The sequence below is a fragment of the Prionailurus viverrinus genome, chromosome D4 (genome assembly GCF_022837055.1).
Source record: "Prionailurus viverrinus isolate Anna chromosome D4, UM_Priviv_1.0, whole genome shotgun sequence".
Lineage (NCBI taxonomy): Eukaryota > Metazoa > Chordata > Mammalia > Carnivora > Felidae > Prionailurus > Prionailurus viverrinus.
The window spans coordinates 1,916,501-1,935,103 of NC_062573.1; the positions used below are offsets into that span (position 1 = coordinate 1,916,501).

The window sequence follows — 18,603 nt, forward strand, 5'->3', positions numbered from 1 at the left end:
GCATTGGGCTCTGTGCTGATGGCTCAGAGCCTGGCGCCTGCTTCGGATTCTGTGTCTCCCTTTCTCTCTGCCCCTCCCCGGCTCACACTCTGTCTCTCTCAAAAATTAATTAATTAATTAATTAATTAATTTAATTTTATTAAATTAAAACAACAAAAACCAAAATGCCATCTCTTACCCGACAGTCTCTCATAAATAAAAAGGGGTCGGTGGGCCCTAGCGGTTGGTGGTGAGCGTGGGGTCGACTGTAACCGCCACCTTTCAACGGCATTCCCAAAGTAGCTACTGGAGATAAAGTCACAAATAGTTTGTCCAGCAATCCCTCTCCTGGCACTCACTGTTCCAGAAATCCCCCACACGTGAGGAAAGCCACAACACACTTTCCATCGAAGGGAGAGAACAGAAGCCATCCACCTGCTCCTCAGCAGGCACACGGCTGCACAAACCAGCAGGCGGCCAGGCACTACTCAGCAAACCACCCAAGTGCCCACCACGGGCGCCAAACAAAATGTCTAAAATGTCCCCATTTTGGTTAAAAGGCATACTATTACTTGCATCCCCTGCGCCCCACACACATGCACATACATCAGTGTGTGGAGAACAAAACATCCGGAAGGATACGCACCGACCGTTAATTGTGGCTGCTTCTGGAAAGTAGGCGAGGAAGAAGGGGATTTTCACTTCTTACTTCACAGACTTCTTTTTAGTGTTCATTTCATGAGTTTTACAACAAACAGGGTGTTGCTTTTGTAATCAAAACAGTTTTTAAGAGAATGGGTGGACACTGAATTCACCCTGGAGCACAGCTTTCTGGGGGGCACACAGAATGGAAATCTTCCAGTTTCCTAAGCAGGCATTCGTGGACCTCCAAAGGCCTGGAGATGTTACCTTCTAACGCCCAACATACACTTGATTAGGGAACCACAGCCTTTCTGAGGGTAACTTCTGAGGCCCTTCTCAGGCACCCTCTTCCTTACAGGGCTGTAAGAATTCATTACCTCTTAAAGTGGCAACCCCCCCCCCCCCCACCCTTGTCCTATAGGATTTCCTCCCGTGAATATTAGCTTCTGAGAGGGACCCAGCACTTCCTGCTGCCCTGGAGATCGATCTTACTGTCTCTTGTGTGCTCAGCTTTACAGCTGAGGCAAGAAAGTAATGAACGTGGGGTAGTGATCAAGTTTGTGTGATGTGCTAGCTATCCACTGCTGTGTGATAGATTTGGGCCCAAAACACAGCAGCTTACTTACTTATTACTTTGCAGTTTCTGTGGGTCAGGAATTTGAGTGTATCTCAGCTGGGTGCCTCTGGCTCAAGGAGTCTCAAGTGATGCAGTCAAGCCACGGGCGGAGGCGGTGGTCTCATCTGAAGGCTCCACTGAGGTGGCCTCTGTTTCCAAACTCATTCATGCGGTGGCCAGCAGGCCTCAATCCCTTGGCTCAGGGGACTCTCCACAGGAGATATGCCGAATACAGCTGGATTCCCTCAGAATCCAAGAGCCAGGAAGAGAGAACAAGCCTCCCACAAAGAAGGCTTAGTCCTTGAATAATCTGATCTCAGAATGGATGTCCCATTAGTTCTGTCATATTCTGTTTGTCAGGAACAAGTCAGTGCGTTCTGCCCGTGCTCAAGGGGAAGGGATGGCACAAGAACAGGAATACTGGGGAGCAGGGAGCACTGGGGCCATCTTACAAGCCACCAACCACTCGGAATCCTTCAGATTCTCCATTCCAATTATCTTAACTCTCCCTTTCCAAACCAGTGCAAGGAGGACATCCACGGTGCCAGGTTAGTCCTGAGGATGGGGAAACTCACTAGCCCTTCCTCCAACCCAAGCCCCCAACCTTTGTCCTCCTCGGGGATAGCTGGCCCGGGGCGGGGGGGGCCCTCAGTCCCCCATCTCAAGCCCTCGCTACACAAAGGAGAGTCCCCAGAGACATTCTTTCTCAGTCCACTGTCCAGGTTTCCCCAGAAGGTAAAGACCTTTTACAGGGAAATACGGCATATTCTGAGGTTCATGGCTGGGCACTGGGTCAGACGTGGCTTGGGCACTGCTATCACCAGTCCGAGGTGGCACCCCTAAGTGGTGAGACCTTTCACATGAGTCCTGTTCGGCTTCTGCAGCTGTGAAATAAGTTAAAAATAGTGCCTCTCTCAGAGGAAAGAGCGTCACGTCAGGAGGGTGAAGTGAGATCATGCTCATAAAGTAAAGTGCTCAGTGCAGTGCCAGTCACATGTGAGAGAATAACCAAGAGTTGTCATGATCACAACCATGAGCTTCAAATTAGAAACCCAGAGACCAAAAGGCAAAGCGGAACAGCCACCCTGAGGAGTACGCGGATTCCTGCTATGAAAACACACTTTCTCTGACACAAAATGGGTTCTGCCCTTACCTCCTCCTTTTGGGGATCAGACAAAACTTCCTGACGCAGAGAAATGCTGACTCCAAGTCTTCCCTGTGCCCCAGAAGGGACAAAGGTGACAAGGTGCTTAGCTGTGGGCAGCAGAGCAAACGCCACCCCCACCCCCCACCCCCACACGTGTTTTCCTCCTGCACCGCTTCTCTCCAGGGAGACAGAGGTGTTAGACAGAGGGTGCGCGAGTTCGGGCTGAGTGGAACCCCAGCCAGAGCGTGCGATGTTGAGTCGCACTTGGTCTCCGCCTGGCATAGGACACTGGCTAAGTTGTAGGTCAAACTGTGGCTTTCCTCACTCACAAAATGGGGGTTTTAATAACATCCACTGGCTTTTTGTAAAAATGGAACCCGACTGTGAAGTCCCGGAGAAATGTCAATTTTAAGGTAACAAACTCATAGACTGCAAAAGTAAAGGCAAATTTCTCATCTGGAAGGGAGAGATTTAAGACAATGTGCAGCTGACCACTCTACAAAGTAACGGAAAAGGTTTCCTTCGTTTGGGATGGAGTTACCTTTGTGACTATTCTGTTGACTGAGAAGCCTGTTGGAGACGGGTCAGAGGGCAGCAGCTTATCCCCACTCGCTGGGCCCCCCAGGGGGTGGATGCCTCCATCTGAGGAAGGGGAAACTTGATCAAAGGCTCTCCTCGGCTAGGAATGGGAGGGCAACGGGTCGGCCCTGCCGCGTGTGGCTGGCTAAGAGGAGAAAGGGCATGGTCCAGGGGCTCCGGGAGCAGGCATTTCAGAATGCAGGCTCAAGCTTTTGTCTGTGGCACTGGCATCCCCGGATCCGTCCCGAACTGTGCTCCCTGGGGGGGGGGGGGGGGGGGGGGGGGAAGGAGGAGCCTGGCTCCACACAGGTCCAGCTGCAGGGACTGGGTAGGAAAGGCAGAGATGCTGGAGGGAGGGACCAGGGGTCTGGAGCCAAGCAGCCAGCTGAGGCACCATGCAACAACCAGGATGGATCTGTGGAACAAGTGAGTATTCCTTGGGGATCCTTGCAAACACGTGGGGTGGGGAACTGAAAACAAAAAAGTCTGGATTTCCTGCCTGCGGAATGGAAAGTTTTCAGTTGGGCATTAAAGGAAAGGACTACCCTTAGTGCTGGCAAACCTGGGGACAGCCGGATAAAAATGTGGTCACCCTGAACTAGGAGCTGGCAGACTTGGTCCTGGGGTGGCGGTGGCCACTCTGACCCACGTGCGAGGAAGCAGAAGTGCTAGTGGCATCAGTCGGCCCAAATCCACCTGCCCTGTGTGGGTAGACTGAGAGAGCATGGTGCTGGCCCTTCCGTCTCTGCTGTAAGGGGGCCACAACTCAAATGTTCACACTGATTTGCAACGTCAAAGCACAGGGAAATGCCGTGTGTCTCCATCGGGTGTGAGGGACAGGCTCACTGACAACTGTCTCATGTCTTTCCAAGGCTCTGCTCTAAAAGGAACTGTTTTTAAAAGGCCTTCCCTCCCCCTCTAGCAATTTCTCACATACAGTGATGCACCATGGGCTTCTTCATGCTCCCTTCTCTGGTCTTCCTTCCTCTAGCCTGGCCTCCTCGAAGCTACTCACATGCTGTAGGCAAGGCGGAGTGTGTCCAGTGCCAATCCAATCTGGCCAGGCCCTTGCCTCAAGCCCTCCGTGGCTCCTTACTGCTCTTAGGGGGATCGGGGCCTGAGCTCCCCACTCACGGTGTCCGGGCCCCAGGCCATCTCACCCCTCCCTTCCACTCCAGCTGCTTCTCACAATACCCTCCACCTCATTCTCTACTCTCCAGCCAGTTTTTCCAACAAACATGTTTTTCCCCACTCCAGGGCTCTTGCACAAGCTGTTGTCTTTGTCTGGCATGCTCACCTCCCACCTCTTCACTTAGCTTATTCATTCTTTAGGGCTTCCCTCCAGAAAGCCCTCCCTGGCCCCCCACACTGGGGTGGGGCCCCCTCTATAGATGCTCCTTTGCCTTTCCCTTCATGGTGCTCAGCTCACTTTCAGTTTCCGGTTCACTCCTGCCGGTCAGGTCTGGGCTGTGGGTGCCACCAGAGCAGAAAGGGTATCTGTCTCGTCCACCACCACCCATCATTCGCTGGTGGTCACCGAGAACACACCATCTAGCGGAGGGCTGGCACATGCTGCCCTCAGGCTCCAAGTGCAAGCCCCTCACTCGCTGTGCTGTTCTGGGGGCTTTGGGACACAGCGTAAGTGCTTCTTTCTGGGAGTCCTTTTAGATACCCCACAGGTTAGGTCTCTTTTACACTTGGAAACAACTTGCCTTTATTTTAAACGTCAGAGTCCATATTTGAAAACAAAGCCTTGCTTTATTTATGGAAGGGTTTGCTTGTCCGAAGGAATTCCTTAGGTTCTAGAAATTCCCTTCACATATCAGAAGCCAAAATCCATCTCCAAAATTTACAGATAAAAACTGGGTAAATTTACCAAGAATGTCTAAATGTTCTCTCACAATTCAGAACTGTCAGAGTGCCTAATTTTTGTTCCTTGAGAGATCACAGTCTTCCAGACTGCCTATGGTTACCTCTGGAATCAGTTCTAAACCTTTGAAAATCCACTGCACTCTGAATTTCATGTAGCTATTTCCTGGAGGGAATTATAGGTAGTGAAAACCAAACACCCTCTGAGTCAGTAGAGCTGTTTAGAAATAAACGGTCCAGGCCATTCTTTAGTCCGACCTGGGTGTTAACAAGGAGTTGCTATAAGACAAATTTAAGCTGCAAATAATTGACCTAATTCTCACCACTCTTTTTTTTTTTTTTTTTAATGTTTATTTTTGAGACAGAGGGAGACAGAGTGTGAGTCGGGGAGGGTCAGAGAGAGAGGGAGACACAGAATCCGAAGCAGGCTCCAGGCTCCGAGCTGTCAGCCCAGAGTCTGACTCAGGGCTTGAACCCACCAACCGCGAGATCGTGACCTGAGCCGAAGTCGGACGCTTAACCGACTGAGCCACCCAGGCGCCCCTCACCATTCTTTTTACGCTTTGAAGTAACTGGGAGGAAACTTTTTGAGACAGTCTTACTTTTAAAATGTAGCAAGTTTTTCCCTCAGTGTTTTTTAAATTATGCTTCACGAGATACAGTGAGCCAAAGTGTGGCCAACTGGCCCTAAAATTTGCATGAGAAGGAGCTGGAATACACACGCACACAGTAACAACTGCTACGTGCGGGTACAAGCAGACGGTCCCGAATAATCCCAGGAAACCGGTTGCCATAGAACCTTCCACACAGGTTCAAAAGAATTGTTATAAAAAATAAACCCCATACCTGCCATTAGAGGCAAATATCTGCCGAAGCAGCATTCGAGGTCTCCAGCAATGGAGGCAACAAAGCAGCAGGAAATATCCGGGGCTGACCTGAAGTCCGTCCCAGAGAATAACTCCCTCCCCCCAAGGGAAAGACCTACAGTGAGGACTTTGCCAAGGGAAAAAGAAATGGTTTCAGACATTTTTTCCTATATTGTACTTTCCAGGAATTATGTAACTATTCCTCCTTCGATAAACAAATCCAGCCCCGGGACAGGTTGGGTTTCCAAGAGGGACGAGCACTGAAACCACAACCTGGCTGTGGGCAGGGTCTGTCCACGGTGACCAGATGGGCAGGTAGGGCCCGACTGCCCTTAGGGTGATGAGCCCACTGAGCCTCAGAAGGGGAATCTTGCATCATTCTCTTTAACGGAACCGTGGTGTCCCCTGTGGTAAACCCGCGCGTGCCATCCTGAGAACAGAAAGCACATTGGTGTCGCCTCCTGGTCTCTCCCTCTCGCTCGTATATATGTCAGGAGTCATTCTGATAGAGCACGAGAAAAGCAGCCCGACTGGCTGTGGGGAGAGGGAAGCGGCCGTCAGGCAGGAAGGGCAGGAGCGAGGCAGAGGCTGGGCTCTCGGGGGCAGAGGCAGGAGGGTGGTGCAGCACCAAAACCTCTCTCCAGAGAGGCACTCACCTCACTCCACAAGAGGCAGCCGAGATGAGGCCATGCAGGACAAGGAGGGCCACGGCTCCAGAAACTGAGGGCCGACACAGGCAGTGTGTCCACCGCAAGGGCGGACCTGTCCTGCAGCCTGACAAGAGTCATCGGGTGGCACACGAGGGACCTCTGGCCAGTGGCCCGAGGAGGTGACTCATACGCTCAGTCTGATTATAAAGGACAGGGGATCAGAAAGGGGAGACGGTATCAGTGCGGTTTGCCCTCAGAAGCCCAAGACAGGACCGCGGTGAGGTCCAAGAACAGAGAGTGCCGCACGAAAGATTCAAGATAATTCATCCTACTTCATAGGGTGTCTGATGGAGGCTACCCACAAGTCATAAATAGCAGAGGACACACATGTGGCAACTGTAAGGGTAGAGTAGGAAAACAATGACCTGGGCAGTGGACGTGGGGAGTCAGGAGAGGGCAGTGTCACAGCCTAGGGCTTACGGCCAGACCACGGGGACCAAGTCCTGGCTCTGCCACTCTCTAGTTATGTGACCCTAGGCGACCTCTCAGTGACTGCTTATTCACGGGGCCATTGCGAGTGTTCACTGAGATCAGGCCATCAACAAAATGCCTAGCAGAGTGCCAGACACACAGACAGCAGACAATAAGCAGCAGCTCTCATGACCACTCTCCGGAGTAGACAAGAAGCCGTCCTTAACAATCCAGGAGCATCTCTGCTAGTTGAACCAGTGGGCCTGCGCTAGACAACCCTCACCCTCAGACTATCAATTTCATCCCTCCATTGATCAGCCTCGGGCAAAGCGGCAACAGGTTTGTGAGCTGCGCATATCCACACACCCTCCTCCCTCTGAGATAGTGACTGGCAAGTCAAATGGAAAGACACTGTGGTTTACAGTAAGCCGTTAAGAGGAGAGCAAGGAAAGAATGAGAAAGCACGGAATGATGTTCAATTCAATAATATGGCATGAAGACTAAACAAATGTCAGTGAGTGAAAGGCAAGGTCTCTCATCCTGGGTCCAACTAAGTGCAGTTCTCAAGGAACACACCTAGAACAAAGCAATCTAAAATATTCACACCCAAAATACAGTCACAGGTTTATAAAATGAACGCAAATAAAAAATAAAACAGATTTCACAGAATTAATATCAGACAAAGAAGTAAAAGCAAATAACAAACAGAATCAAGATCACTTTGTATGGGACGCTTCACCATGAATTTGTAACTGTTACAAACTTCTATATACTAAATAACGTAAGGCAGAAGCTATTAGAAATGCAAGGGGAGTCCCACATATATTTCTGTCCTTGATAGACCAAGTTCTCACAAATTAGTAATTTAAATAATATAATGTAATAATGGGAGTAATCTGAGAGATTACACCTTCTTTTCTAGCAGTCGTGAAAGATTTACAAAAACCGATCTTATATTAAGCCACAAGACAAATATCAAACATTTTTTAAAACCTAGGAAGCATATCTGCCACATAGTCTAAACCAATGTAAAATAATTAGGGAGAAGACTTGTGGGGCGCCTGGGTGGCTCAGTCGGCTAAGCATCCAACTTTGGCTCAGGTCAAGGTTCCATAAGTTCAAGCCCTGCATTGTGCTCTCTGCTGTTAGCACACAGCCCACTTTGGACCCTGTCTCCCTCTCTCTCTGCCCCTCCTCGACTTGTGTGCACGTGCACATTCTCTCTCTCAAAAATATCTTAAAAAATAGTAATATTAAAGGGAAGACTTGTGATTTTAAAATCCAAAGCTGTTCACAGCAGTACGATACATGATAGCCCAAAAGTGAAACAGCCCAAATGCCCATCAAATAAAAAAATAAAATGTGGCATATCCATACAGTGGAATATCATTCGACAACACGAAGGAATGAGACACCATCAATTGTGCTCCAACATGAATGAACCTTGAAAACCTGATACTAAAGAGGAAAACTCCAGTCATAAAAGACCACATACTGTACAATTAAATTTCTATGAAATGTCCAGAGTAAGCAAATCTGTGGAGACGGAAAGTAGATTGATGGCTGCCAAGGGCCGGGGGGGGGGGGGGGGGGGGGGGTGAGGCCAGAAGAGAGTTGGCCAGAAGGAAAAGGAGGTGACCACTAACAGTGCAGGGTTTCTCTTTAGGGTGGTGAAAATGTTTCAAAATTGTGTTGATGGCCGCACAACTCTGTAAATAGACTACAAACCACTGACCCGCACTCTTTAAATGGGTGGGACATAAATTACATCTCAATAAAGCCATTTGAAAACAAAAACAGAAAACTCAAGCCCTAAAAATTAAAAAACCACTACTTTAATACTTGGATAAAAGAAAAACTGAAACTATAATCACAGATTTTTTTTTAAAAAATATCACTGAGAACCCTATAACAAAGCAGGTAACAGCAATCAGAGCAAAGTGTTTTCTATTTTAATTGTTTTCCTTAACTGTTTCCTTAAAATTGTCTTCCAAATTAAAGTGCTGAGAACAGTATTTATACAAATGAGCTACTAATTCAACCAAAGTAGTTAAAAGAAATAACAAAACAACGTAAGGAAAACAGGAGAAACGAACTATCAGAGACTAAAGCAGAAATTCCACATTTCATCAAATTTAGGACGTCATTATAACTGTTTGCCAATAAACGATATTGCAATGCTTTGTTTGCCGTCACTTGAAAGATGCATCCCAACTTCGGAGTTGTTAAGATGTGGAGAGAAAGATCACATCCTAGACTGACAGCAGATAGTAAACTAGGAAGCAGAAAGATAATGTGGCCGATACATACAAAGTCGAATTCTGTGGACAGACCAACAGACATACCTCTGGCACAGCAAATTAAAAAAAGAAAGAGAAAACAAAAATGCAAACTGTCAGGAATGCAAAGCAAATACAAGCATTCGTATACTGCAGGCTCAAAGTTACAGGAGAATATTGCATAGAACTATGTGGTCAAAGAAAATTAAATGAGGAAAAAAAACTCTACGCAAATAATTTTGAAAACTTGGGTCAAGTGGACAATTTTCTACTAAAATTAAATTTCCCAACTTGGCTTGAAAAGAATTAGAAAACAATGATCATGGAAGACACTTACAAGGTGTCAGAAATGTATCTCCAGAAAATTACACTAGAGCTCTGAAAATATTAGGGAGACAATTCTATGAAATCTTAAATTTCCTTGTTGATAATATTATTTTCAGGTTATAAAAAGACAGAAGTGGGTTTTTTTCCAGAAAATTAGCATAACCATGAAACCCAAACTATAAAAAGTACTTTTTACCTATCAAATTGGCAAAGATAAAAAACTGAGAAAGGAACAGAAAAAACCCGTGCACATGAAAATACACATTATTTGTGCATATGGGAAAACAGAAAATTTTATCCCCTTGCCATGAAAGTATAAGTTGCCACAGCCTCTATGGAGAGCGTTTCGAAAACATACATAAAAAGGCAAGTTTTTGCATACATTTTGACCCAATAATCGCACTTATAAGAATTTATTGTAAGGTAATAATCATAACTATATATGAGGTTTTTGCAACAAGGGTGTTCACTGCAACATTTTAATAACAAAAACGGAGCAGCAGTCTAAAGGTCCATGTCAGAAAGCAAATTCGAGCCCGACAAACCCATCCGACAGGACTGAGACACAATATAGAAATGCAAGTAATAACATTAAATGTTCACTGTAAACATGGATTTTTATACGCACCCAAACAAATGAAAGCGTATGATGGAAAACAGTGATCACATCTACATGGGATAACAAATGATATTAATTTTCTTCTCCTCCTGATTCTTTACAATGAGCATTTGTCATTTTCTAATCAGAGAAATCCATAATCATTATAATTTTGTTGATACAAATCTTATAAAATACATTAATAATGCCCAGAGAAACCAGAACAGAGGAGTTTTGGCCTGAGCTCCCCTAGTTCAAGAGAATGTGGATGAACCTGAAAGTCTCATGACCCTTCTGGGCTGGAGGCTGGGGAGGCTTGTGATTCACAGGTTACTTTATGTAAGAAGCAGAATATCCCTTGTTTCAAGGCTCTCAGCGAGGTTCCCATCCTTGGGAAGTATCAACACCCTGTTCCAATCTGAGGAGCTAACCAATTACCTCTTTATCCACAGCCCACACTTCTTCCAGAAATTTATCAACTAGAAACTGTAAAAACATCTTACTTGGCACTGAACAGATTTCTTAATAAATAATAAAGCCAATTCAGACTCCTACCTAGATAGGGAATACTTGGAACCATCTTCAGGCTTCGGATATATTCCCGGGTCCGCTTGTAATTATCTTCTTTAGACATCAGGTAGTCCAGTTTCTCAAAGGTTGTCTTGTCTTTTCGATTCAAAAGCTGGAGTGGAAAGAAAAGAGAGAGTCTGAGACAGAAGAGAAATAAACCAGAAGAAGCTAAGGAAAAAGGCTAACTGTGCACAAAGACTGAAGGAAACGTCCTTCTGCAGTATGCCAAATCCTGGACACCACTGAAGATTTCAAGAAGCGGTCGCGTGCAGAGATGGGAAGTTTCGTGGCTTCAATTTTGTCATTTTTCACCAAATCTCACACTTGGAAGATATCCTCCAAAGCTACCTAGTCCACTGTTCTAAATGATGCCAGAGTGCCCTGCACAGTACCTGCCTCCAAGGGTGCACAGACCCTATGACAGAAGGAGCTCACAAAGTAAAGCAGATTAGAGACAAAAAGTCGCTTAGAGTTACTGCACCGCTATATCAGGTCTCCCCCTGGGTCCACAGCCTTCTGCTCCTTCCTCAACATCGTCACCACTGCTGAAGGTCCCAGGAAATTTGACATGGTCCACTCGTATGCTGTGCCCACAGCCAGGCTGCCTCTCTAATCGGGCTATCCCTGGTTCCCTGGAGTTTGTGGTTGTGCTATATTCATACTGGGTACAGTATTTTAATCAAAAGAAGCCAAACTCCTCTTCCATATGCAGTCATCTTAGCAAAGACAGGATGAGAAGGTAGCCACAGGGACATAAAGATCCTTTATGACTGAGATCTCTGGTATGTAAAGTTTGGTCACCAGGTGACCAAGGATGGTCATTGTGTGTAAGGAGCCTTCTTAGAAGGAAGGAATAGAAATCTGAACCCCTGGTTTTCCAGACTTGATACTAAGGACTCATATTGCAGTTGTCCTGCAAATCCCAGGTTAAGACTCAGGGCCAGAAAATGGCAGTAAGTCTCCTTAAAACGGCTTTGAGGAAAGGAGTCTAGGCTGGGAGACCTGGCTTCGCAGGAGGATTCAGGGGGACAGTCACTCAAAGAGTACTGGCTTTGGCACAGCATGTGGCTGTGGGAGCATGTTGGGAGCTCTCCCAAGTTTGGCTTCCAGAAGCCAGGGCCTCTGGGATTGGAGATCAGTGGCTGAGCTCAGGAGTATAAATGGGGCATCTCTGGTCCAGCTTGGTTCTGAGACCCTGATGGTCTGTGCAAGAACGTGGACCGGCAGCCCAGCCATATCCATCACACTAAGAAGGGCAATGTCGAGCTGCCCCGTCACGCAGCATGGAGCATGGAACAGTAGCTGTCTAGCACCAGGGGAAGCAGGCCTCTTGTACCAAAGTAACCCCTTTGGGTTACTGCACAAATACAGCGCAGTTCCCAGCACGTGGGTCTGCAAATCCCCGACTCAGGCCATGACTGATGCGTCAGAGAGCCCAAGTTGCCCTGGGCAGGCTTCGCCCACTTCCTTGATCCTTGGCCTCCAGAGTCCCAGAGGATGCAGCCGTACAATAGCCCAGCTAAGCAGTGACAGCTTAAGGACATTAGGGAAGAGAGGCAAAAGAATAAGCTGGAAAAAAGGTCCCAGTGTTGAAGAAGCTGGAGAATAAATAGCAAGCTTTTTTTTTCCCCCCCACTGAGAAATTCAGGACACATCAAGGTAGAGATGCTACACAGATACTAGGAACAACAGCTGCTTAACCAGCTTGCGAATTCGAGGCTGCTACTCAATATCAGATTAACAAATGGACAGGAAACACTCTCTCTCCCATTTGCTTTTTTGTACAACACCATGATATACAACTCATCTGATCTTTACAAAACCCAACGACAAAGATGGAGCCAGAACCAGCAGGTTCAACATCACAAAGATGAAGTGACTTATCTGAGAATCTATGGGGAACACGATTCAATAGAGGAGAGGGTGCAACGTGTTAAGTAAATAGAGACCAAGAACCCAGACAAATAATAAATAATGGGCAAGGGAAGTGTTAAGGAAAGCTCTGCGTAGAGAGGAGCATTTGAAATGAACATTTAAGAAGGAGAAATCACTACAGAACAGATCAGAACAGATCCTTTAGTTGTGAACTGCCCCATTGTAAAGTTGAGCCGATTCCTTACTCCGCTGGCCAGAAGGTCATTTCTTTTCTAATGCAACCTAGAACCTCACTGAGTGCTTTGGCAATCACCCATGTTCATCGAGCAGTCAAACAAATCCCTGTTATCCTCACACACTGCAGCTGAGCCGTGCTGGCATTCAATGCTTACACCACTGGTTCTCTGGACCCAGCTGGGGAACTGCCCACATCCCCTGCCATGTCCAGTCTACCCGCCTAGCCTGTCAAGTGCCTCTATGCAAGATACAGACTGTCATCTGTGCCTTGAGCGATGGATATGACCATGCCAATATGAGGTTAGAGGCCTGGGAGATGTGCCTAAAAATCACCCTGCACATTCACTTCAAACCAACAACTGGGGTTCTTTAGCAGAGTGAGACAACCAAAGGCAGCCACATTTGCATGCTCCCGAAATTTAAAACCAGGCTCCTCCAGGTCACACTTCCCTCTGTTAACCTTGTCTCTATACACGTATTTCCCATCTACACCCTCACTGCCCCCCCCCCACATATACATACTCACATACACATACAGAAGGGCTGGATCTGGTTAACTTCACTCATTTGCTCCACTCTGTGCCTACATAGTAAATTCAAGATGGCATCAGACTTCTGAATAGTATTGTACAGGATTCCAGAAGACTCCAAACATCTATTTCCCATGCATGTATTTGAAAACTACTCGAGAACTTCCTCCAGCAAAATAAAGGAATAAACCAAGTACAAGAAGATAATGGGATACAAGAAACAGCGGATCCCATCCAGGAGCAGTAAACGGAGGTTCTGGGATGACAGATGATCAGCTAAGCCTTAAGAATGACTGGTCCGCATTATCTCAGCCCTGGAAGAGAGGTCTCCAGAGAAGAAGAAGGCTCAACAGAAAACTGGACAGGACAGCATGTTTGTTTGGGGAGGAGAAAGATCTATTTATTACACATAATAAAAAATTAAATAAAATAATTTTAAGATTCTGTATATTATATAAAAGTCTGGTGATATAAGATAATATTATGTATGTTTGTTATATATAATAAAATAATCTAAAAATTATATTTTACATATATATGTGTACATATGCGCATATATACACATGTATGTAGTTGAATCTCAAACAGTGCAGGAGTTAGGGAGCTGACCACCCACATAGTCAAAAATCCACGTATAGGGGCACCTGGATGGCTCCATCGGTAAAGTGTCCGACTTCGGCTCAGGTCATGATTTCACAGTTCCTGAGTTTGAGCCCTGCGTTGGTCTCTGTGCTGACAGCTCAGAGCCTGGAGCCTGCTTCAGATTCTGTGTCTCCCTCTCTCTGCCTCTCTCTCTCTCAAAAATAAATAAAACATTAAAAGAAATTTAAAAAAACCCACATATAACTTTGACTCCCCCAAAACTTAACTACTCATATCCTATTGTTGACCGACAACATAGTTAATTAACAGATATTTTGTATATGTATTATAAACTGTATTCCTACTATAAAGTAAGCTAGAGAAAGGAAAATGTTGTTAAGAAAATCGTAAAGAAAATACATAAAAAACATTGTACTGGATTTATTGAAACAAAAATCTGTGTATAAGTGGACACGCGCAGTTCAAACCCATGTTGTTTAAGAGTCCACTGTATTATATAAAATTATGGTAAAATATGCATAACAATAGTTTATATATATGTATATGTGTATGTGTCTACTAAATATACCGGCTATCTACCAGATATTATACATGTTATATAACTTTAAATATTCACTACTATATATATTATAATACGTATTCTATACTATAATATTATACCATAATTATATAACACTAAATACTGTATTATTATAGCATTGTACATATTATCTGGAAGATAGATGGTAGTTAGAGTAAGAATTTTTTTTAAGGGAATTAGAAATGCCAGGGAAACAAAAAGGTATTCCAGGAAGGCCATGTTATTCATAATTTACTACTTGCATATACAAAGAACTGTATTTACACATTCTTAATAACTAAAACACTCAATACTCCTTTAACAAAAGAAACTTAACTATAGTAACATGAGTGCTTTTGAAGAAAGAGAGAAGGTGGTTCAATAAAACTAAACCAACATCCATCATACAAAGAAGTCACCGTAATGTAAAGTGAATGGATCAAGAAACTGTAGCAAAAGTACATCGGTGGAAGTGTGACAGAAACCACCAGAAGAAACCACTCAATAACCAGAAGTGATTGCCTCTGGGGGATGAATCAAGAATGGAAGGAGCAATGAGTCCTAGTTGTTTCACTAAGCCTTTTGCAACTTAGTGATTTTTTAAAATTAATTTGTGTTTAATATGCTGAAAAAATTCTTTTTAAGACTTGAATTTTTTAAATATAGGGTTTATTAAAAAAAAATAACAGCATTTACTCATGTATGTTTTAAACTTTCATTACAACTAGAGTATAAACTAAAAACCTCATACGAATTGAGGGTCCTTGAGATTTCAGACTTTATGGCAAGCCTCGGGAAGAAACCATCAAAAAAAACATACAAGAAAATAAGGTACTTGCCTGCCTGCATCAAACATATCCTGAAAGCATTCGTGCTCAGGAAAAGGGATAAGGAAATAAGAGTTCACTAAATACAACAGGCAACTTCACTTCTAGAAAAACTGAGAAGTCGTGAGCCACCCTCAGATTTCTCCCACAATATTTATAATGCTTGGGATTCATTGCGCAATTACACGTGTCTCACTCAGCAAACAGTGAGTCCCATGAAGGCAGCAGCCACGCTGGTTGTGTTCACGCCACCATTCCCATACCATCTGGTATGGCTGCGAACACAGAAAGCATGTTGCCTACGTATCTGTTGAATAAGAGAATGGAAACACTAACGATGATAACTTAAAAATCCAAATCCTTGGGAAAATTTGAGAACTCCCGTAACTCTTGGGTCAAAGAAAAAAAAAATAAAAGCCAGGATCATGGACTATTAACAAACCACAAACAGTGAGAAACACCATATGTTAAGCTATGTGATGAGGCCAAAACCGTACTGAGAGGAAAATGCATGGTTTTAAATTCTTCAAATTATGCAAGTGACAATATAAACGAATTAAACACTCAACTCAAGAAGCTATGTAAATGGGGCGGGGGGAGTAAGGGAAATTGATTCACAGATAAAATTAGGAATTGATAGGTTACAAAACAAAACTAAATACCAGACCTATAGAAATGATAACTAGACCCAGGTAAACCCTCTACAAATAGGGGCAAATGAGAGAATATACAACATTAGGATTGAGAAAGGGTCTGTGACCATAGATGCAAACTGTACTAAAATTACAAGGTAAAAATCAAGTCCCTGAATTTAATATTAAATAAAGTGTCAGCTGCATGGGATAAATGGGACTCATAAGCTACAGGGTCAAAAGCCAGGAAGACCACAAATCTTGGTCAAATACCTGAAGAAATAGATTGCTTTTGGAAATCTCCCTTATCACACCCTGGGAACCTATATGTGGCACTTGTATTTGACTAATGAAGAAAACCTCCCTCTTCTGGTAAATTGTTCAAATCTGGAAGCTGTCTCCATGAAGGGAAAAAGAAAAAGCCCCTCCAAATCCTCTTTATGAGGACACTGGTATCTTGTTCCCTTGCCTTGAGAAAACAACATTTCTTGATACGTGGAAATGTTTTCCAACAGAATAACATTTCTTGATACGTGGAAATGCTTTTCAACAAAGAGTCTGTTGCTCCAACTATGTTCAGACTGGCTCAGAGTTCTACTTCGATTCCAGTGTCTACTGCTGGTATGGAAAGAATTTTTAGAGCCGTGGACAATCTATGGACCGATGGACTGAACAGACTGAGTATGGAATGAGTAAGGAGTGAAACGAGGACACTCAGGAGAAGTAATTTTTACCTCTTTCGATACAAACTATCAGTTTCTGAAAAATAAGCTCCAAAGTCACGTGTCTAATGGAGGCTATTAGCAATGGAGATGCATAAGTCACATCAGGGGAAACTTGTGACTCTGGAATTTAGGACGTGCCTGGGCTAGCTGTCTGTCCCCGATTTGTCTTTGACTAAGGCCACTGAAAACTCTGTAAAGATAGAAATTAACTTGTGGAAAACATACTCATGCCAACAATTCCTGTCCATAGAAAGACAATGAGGTCTTGAGAAATGTCACTGATTATCACCCTGGGAATACTAATTTTGTATCCATTTAAAAATTATTTGGGGGCGCCTGGGAGGCTCAGTCAGTTAAGCATCCAACTCTTGATTTTGGCTCAGGTCATCATCTCATGTTTGTGGGGTCAAGCCCCATGTCAGGCTCTATGCTGACAGCACAGAGCCTGCTTGGGATTCTCTCTCCCTGTCTCTCTCTCTCTGCCCCTCCCCTGCTCACGCGTGGTCATTCTCCTTCTCTCTCAAAAATAAATAAAATAAACTTTAAAAAATTACTTTGGTATTCCTTACCTAACTATGAAAGTGTAGTACTCCGGATTCTCTTTTGATAATATCTTACTGGTGGCACTATCTTCCTGGTTCTGTCACCAATTAATGAGTTAAATAAAATCTTTGGCAAGTATTCATTTTCTATCTATGTGAGTCAAGAGTTTATCTCTTAAAAAATTAGCCTTTCACGGTTTACATGCACAGTTACATGCACAGTTTACATGCACAAATATATATATACATACACCACATGCATACATACATAATGTATAATCATAGAGGACAATTTTTATCATGTGTCTCCAATAATTTTGCTAATATTTTTTAATTCTGCTCATGGCAACACCGGGCAGACCTTCCCACAAAGCCCCAAGAGTAGAGCCAGAAGGTCGAGATTGGTCCCCAAATGGAAGTTTGCCAAGGGCCCATCCAGGCTGCAGAGCTGCTGTGGGTGGGTGAGGAGTCAGGCATTGAACGTGCACCCCCTTTGTCCAACCTGGTGGAGTAATGAAAAAGCCTAGCTAAAACGGGAAGGGTCAGAGACTCTATGAGAGGGCTCTACAGAGAACAAACTCCCAACACGCAAAGGAGGAACTTCAGGAAGAGGCAGTCTTAGAAGTGGATCTCTAAGAATTTCAACCAGTAGAGACAGGGCTGGAGAGGTTCCAGAGGCCAAAAAAAAAAAAAAAGCATGAACAGTGGCCTGGGGGTAGAAACACACAGGGATCCTCAAGAGAGCAGTAGTTTGGCAGAAACGTGTCAAGTGGTCAACTGTTGCTTTGGACAAGACTGGAAAGGTCTCCTATGTCTACCGCAGCATTATTCACAAAAGCCAAAATATGGAAGCAACCTCGAAGTCCATCAACAGATAAATGGATAAGGAGGATGAGGTATTTACATACAAAGGAATATTACGCGGGAACATGGATAGACCTACAGGGTGTTATACCAAGTGAAATAAATCAGACTGAGAAAGACGAATACCGTATGATTTTACTCAGAAACCAAGTGAATAAACAAAGAAACAAAAAGCTGAATCCAACCTGTAAATACAGAGAACAAATGAATGGTTGCCAGAGGGGCAGGGGTAGGGGGATGGGCAAAAGAGGTGAAGAGGAGTAGGAGATACAGGCTTCCAGTTATGGAATGAAAAAGTCACAGGAATAAAAGGCACAGCATGAGGAATATAGTCAATGATACTGTAACAGCATTGTACAGTGACAGATGGTCGCATAATACAAACTTGTTGAAACACTACGGTGTACCACCTGAAACTAATGTAACATTTTGTGTCAACTATACTCAGATAAAAAAAAATCAGTAATAATTTTAAAAAGATTGGAAAGGTAGCAGAGAGATGGCAGCTTGCCATTTGGCAAAGTATGTTTTTGACGTTTGGATGTGGTATCCATTTGGACCCCATGGACACACGACACTACTCTTCTGATACTTCACCTCAACTTGCAAACAGGGG

General features: G+C 44.5%; 1 protein-coding gene across 12 annotated transcripts in view; it reads right to left on the minus strand.

Annotated features, from left to right (window-relative positions):
• Window positions 1-18,603, minus strand: part of RALGPS1 (Ral GEF with PH domain and SH3 binding motif 1) — a 276,302-nt gene that overhangs the window by 140,882 nt on the left and 116,817 nt on the right. For all 12 annotated transcript variants that reach the window (XM_047829942.1, XM_047829936.1, XM_047829939.1 and 9 more), the window contains one exon: window positions 10,579-10,705. In XM_047829942.1, coding sequence (XP_047685898.1) covers window positions 10,579-10,705 — 127 coding nt within the window. The remainder of the gene's footprint in view (window positions 1-10,578; window positions 10,706-18,603) is intronic.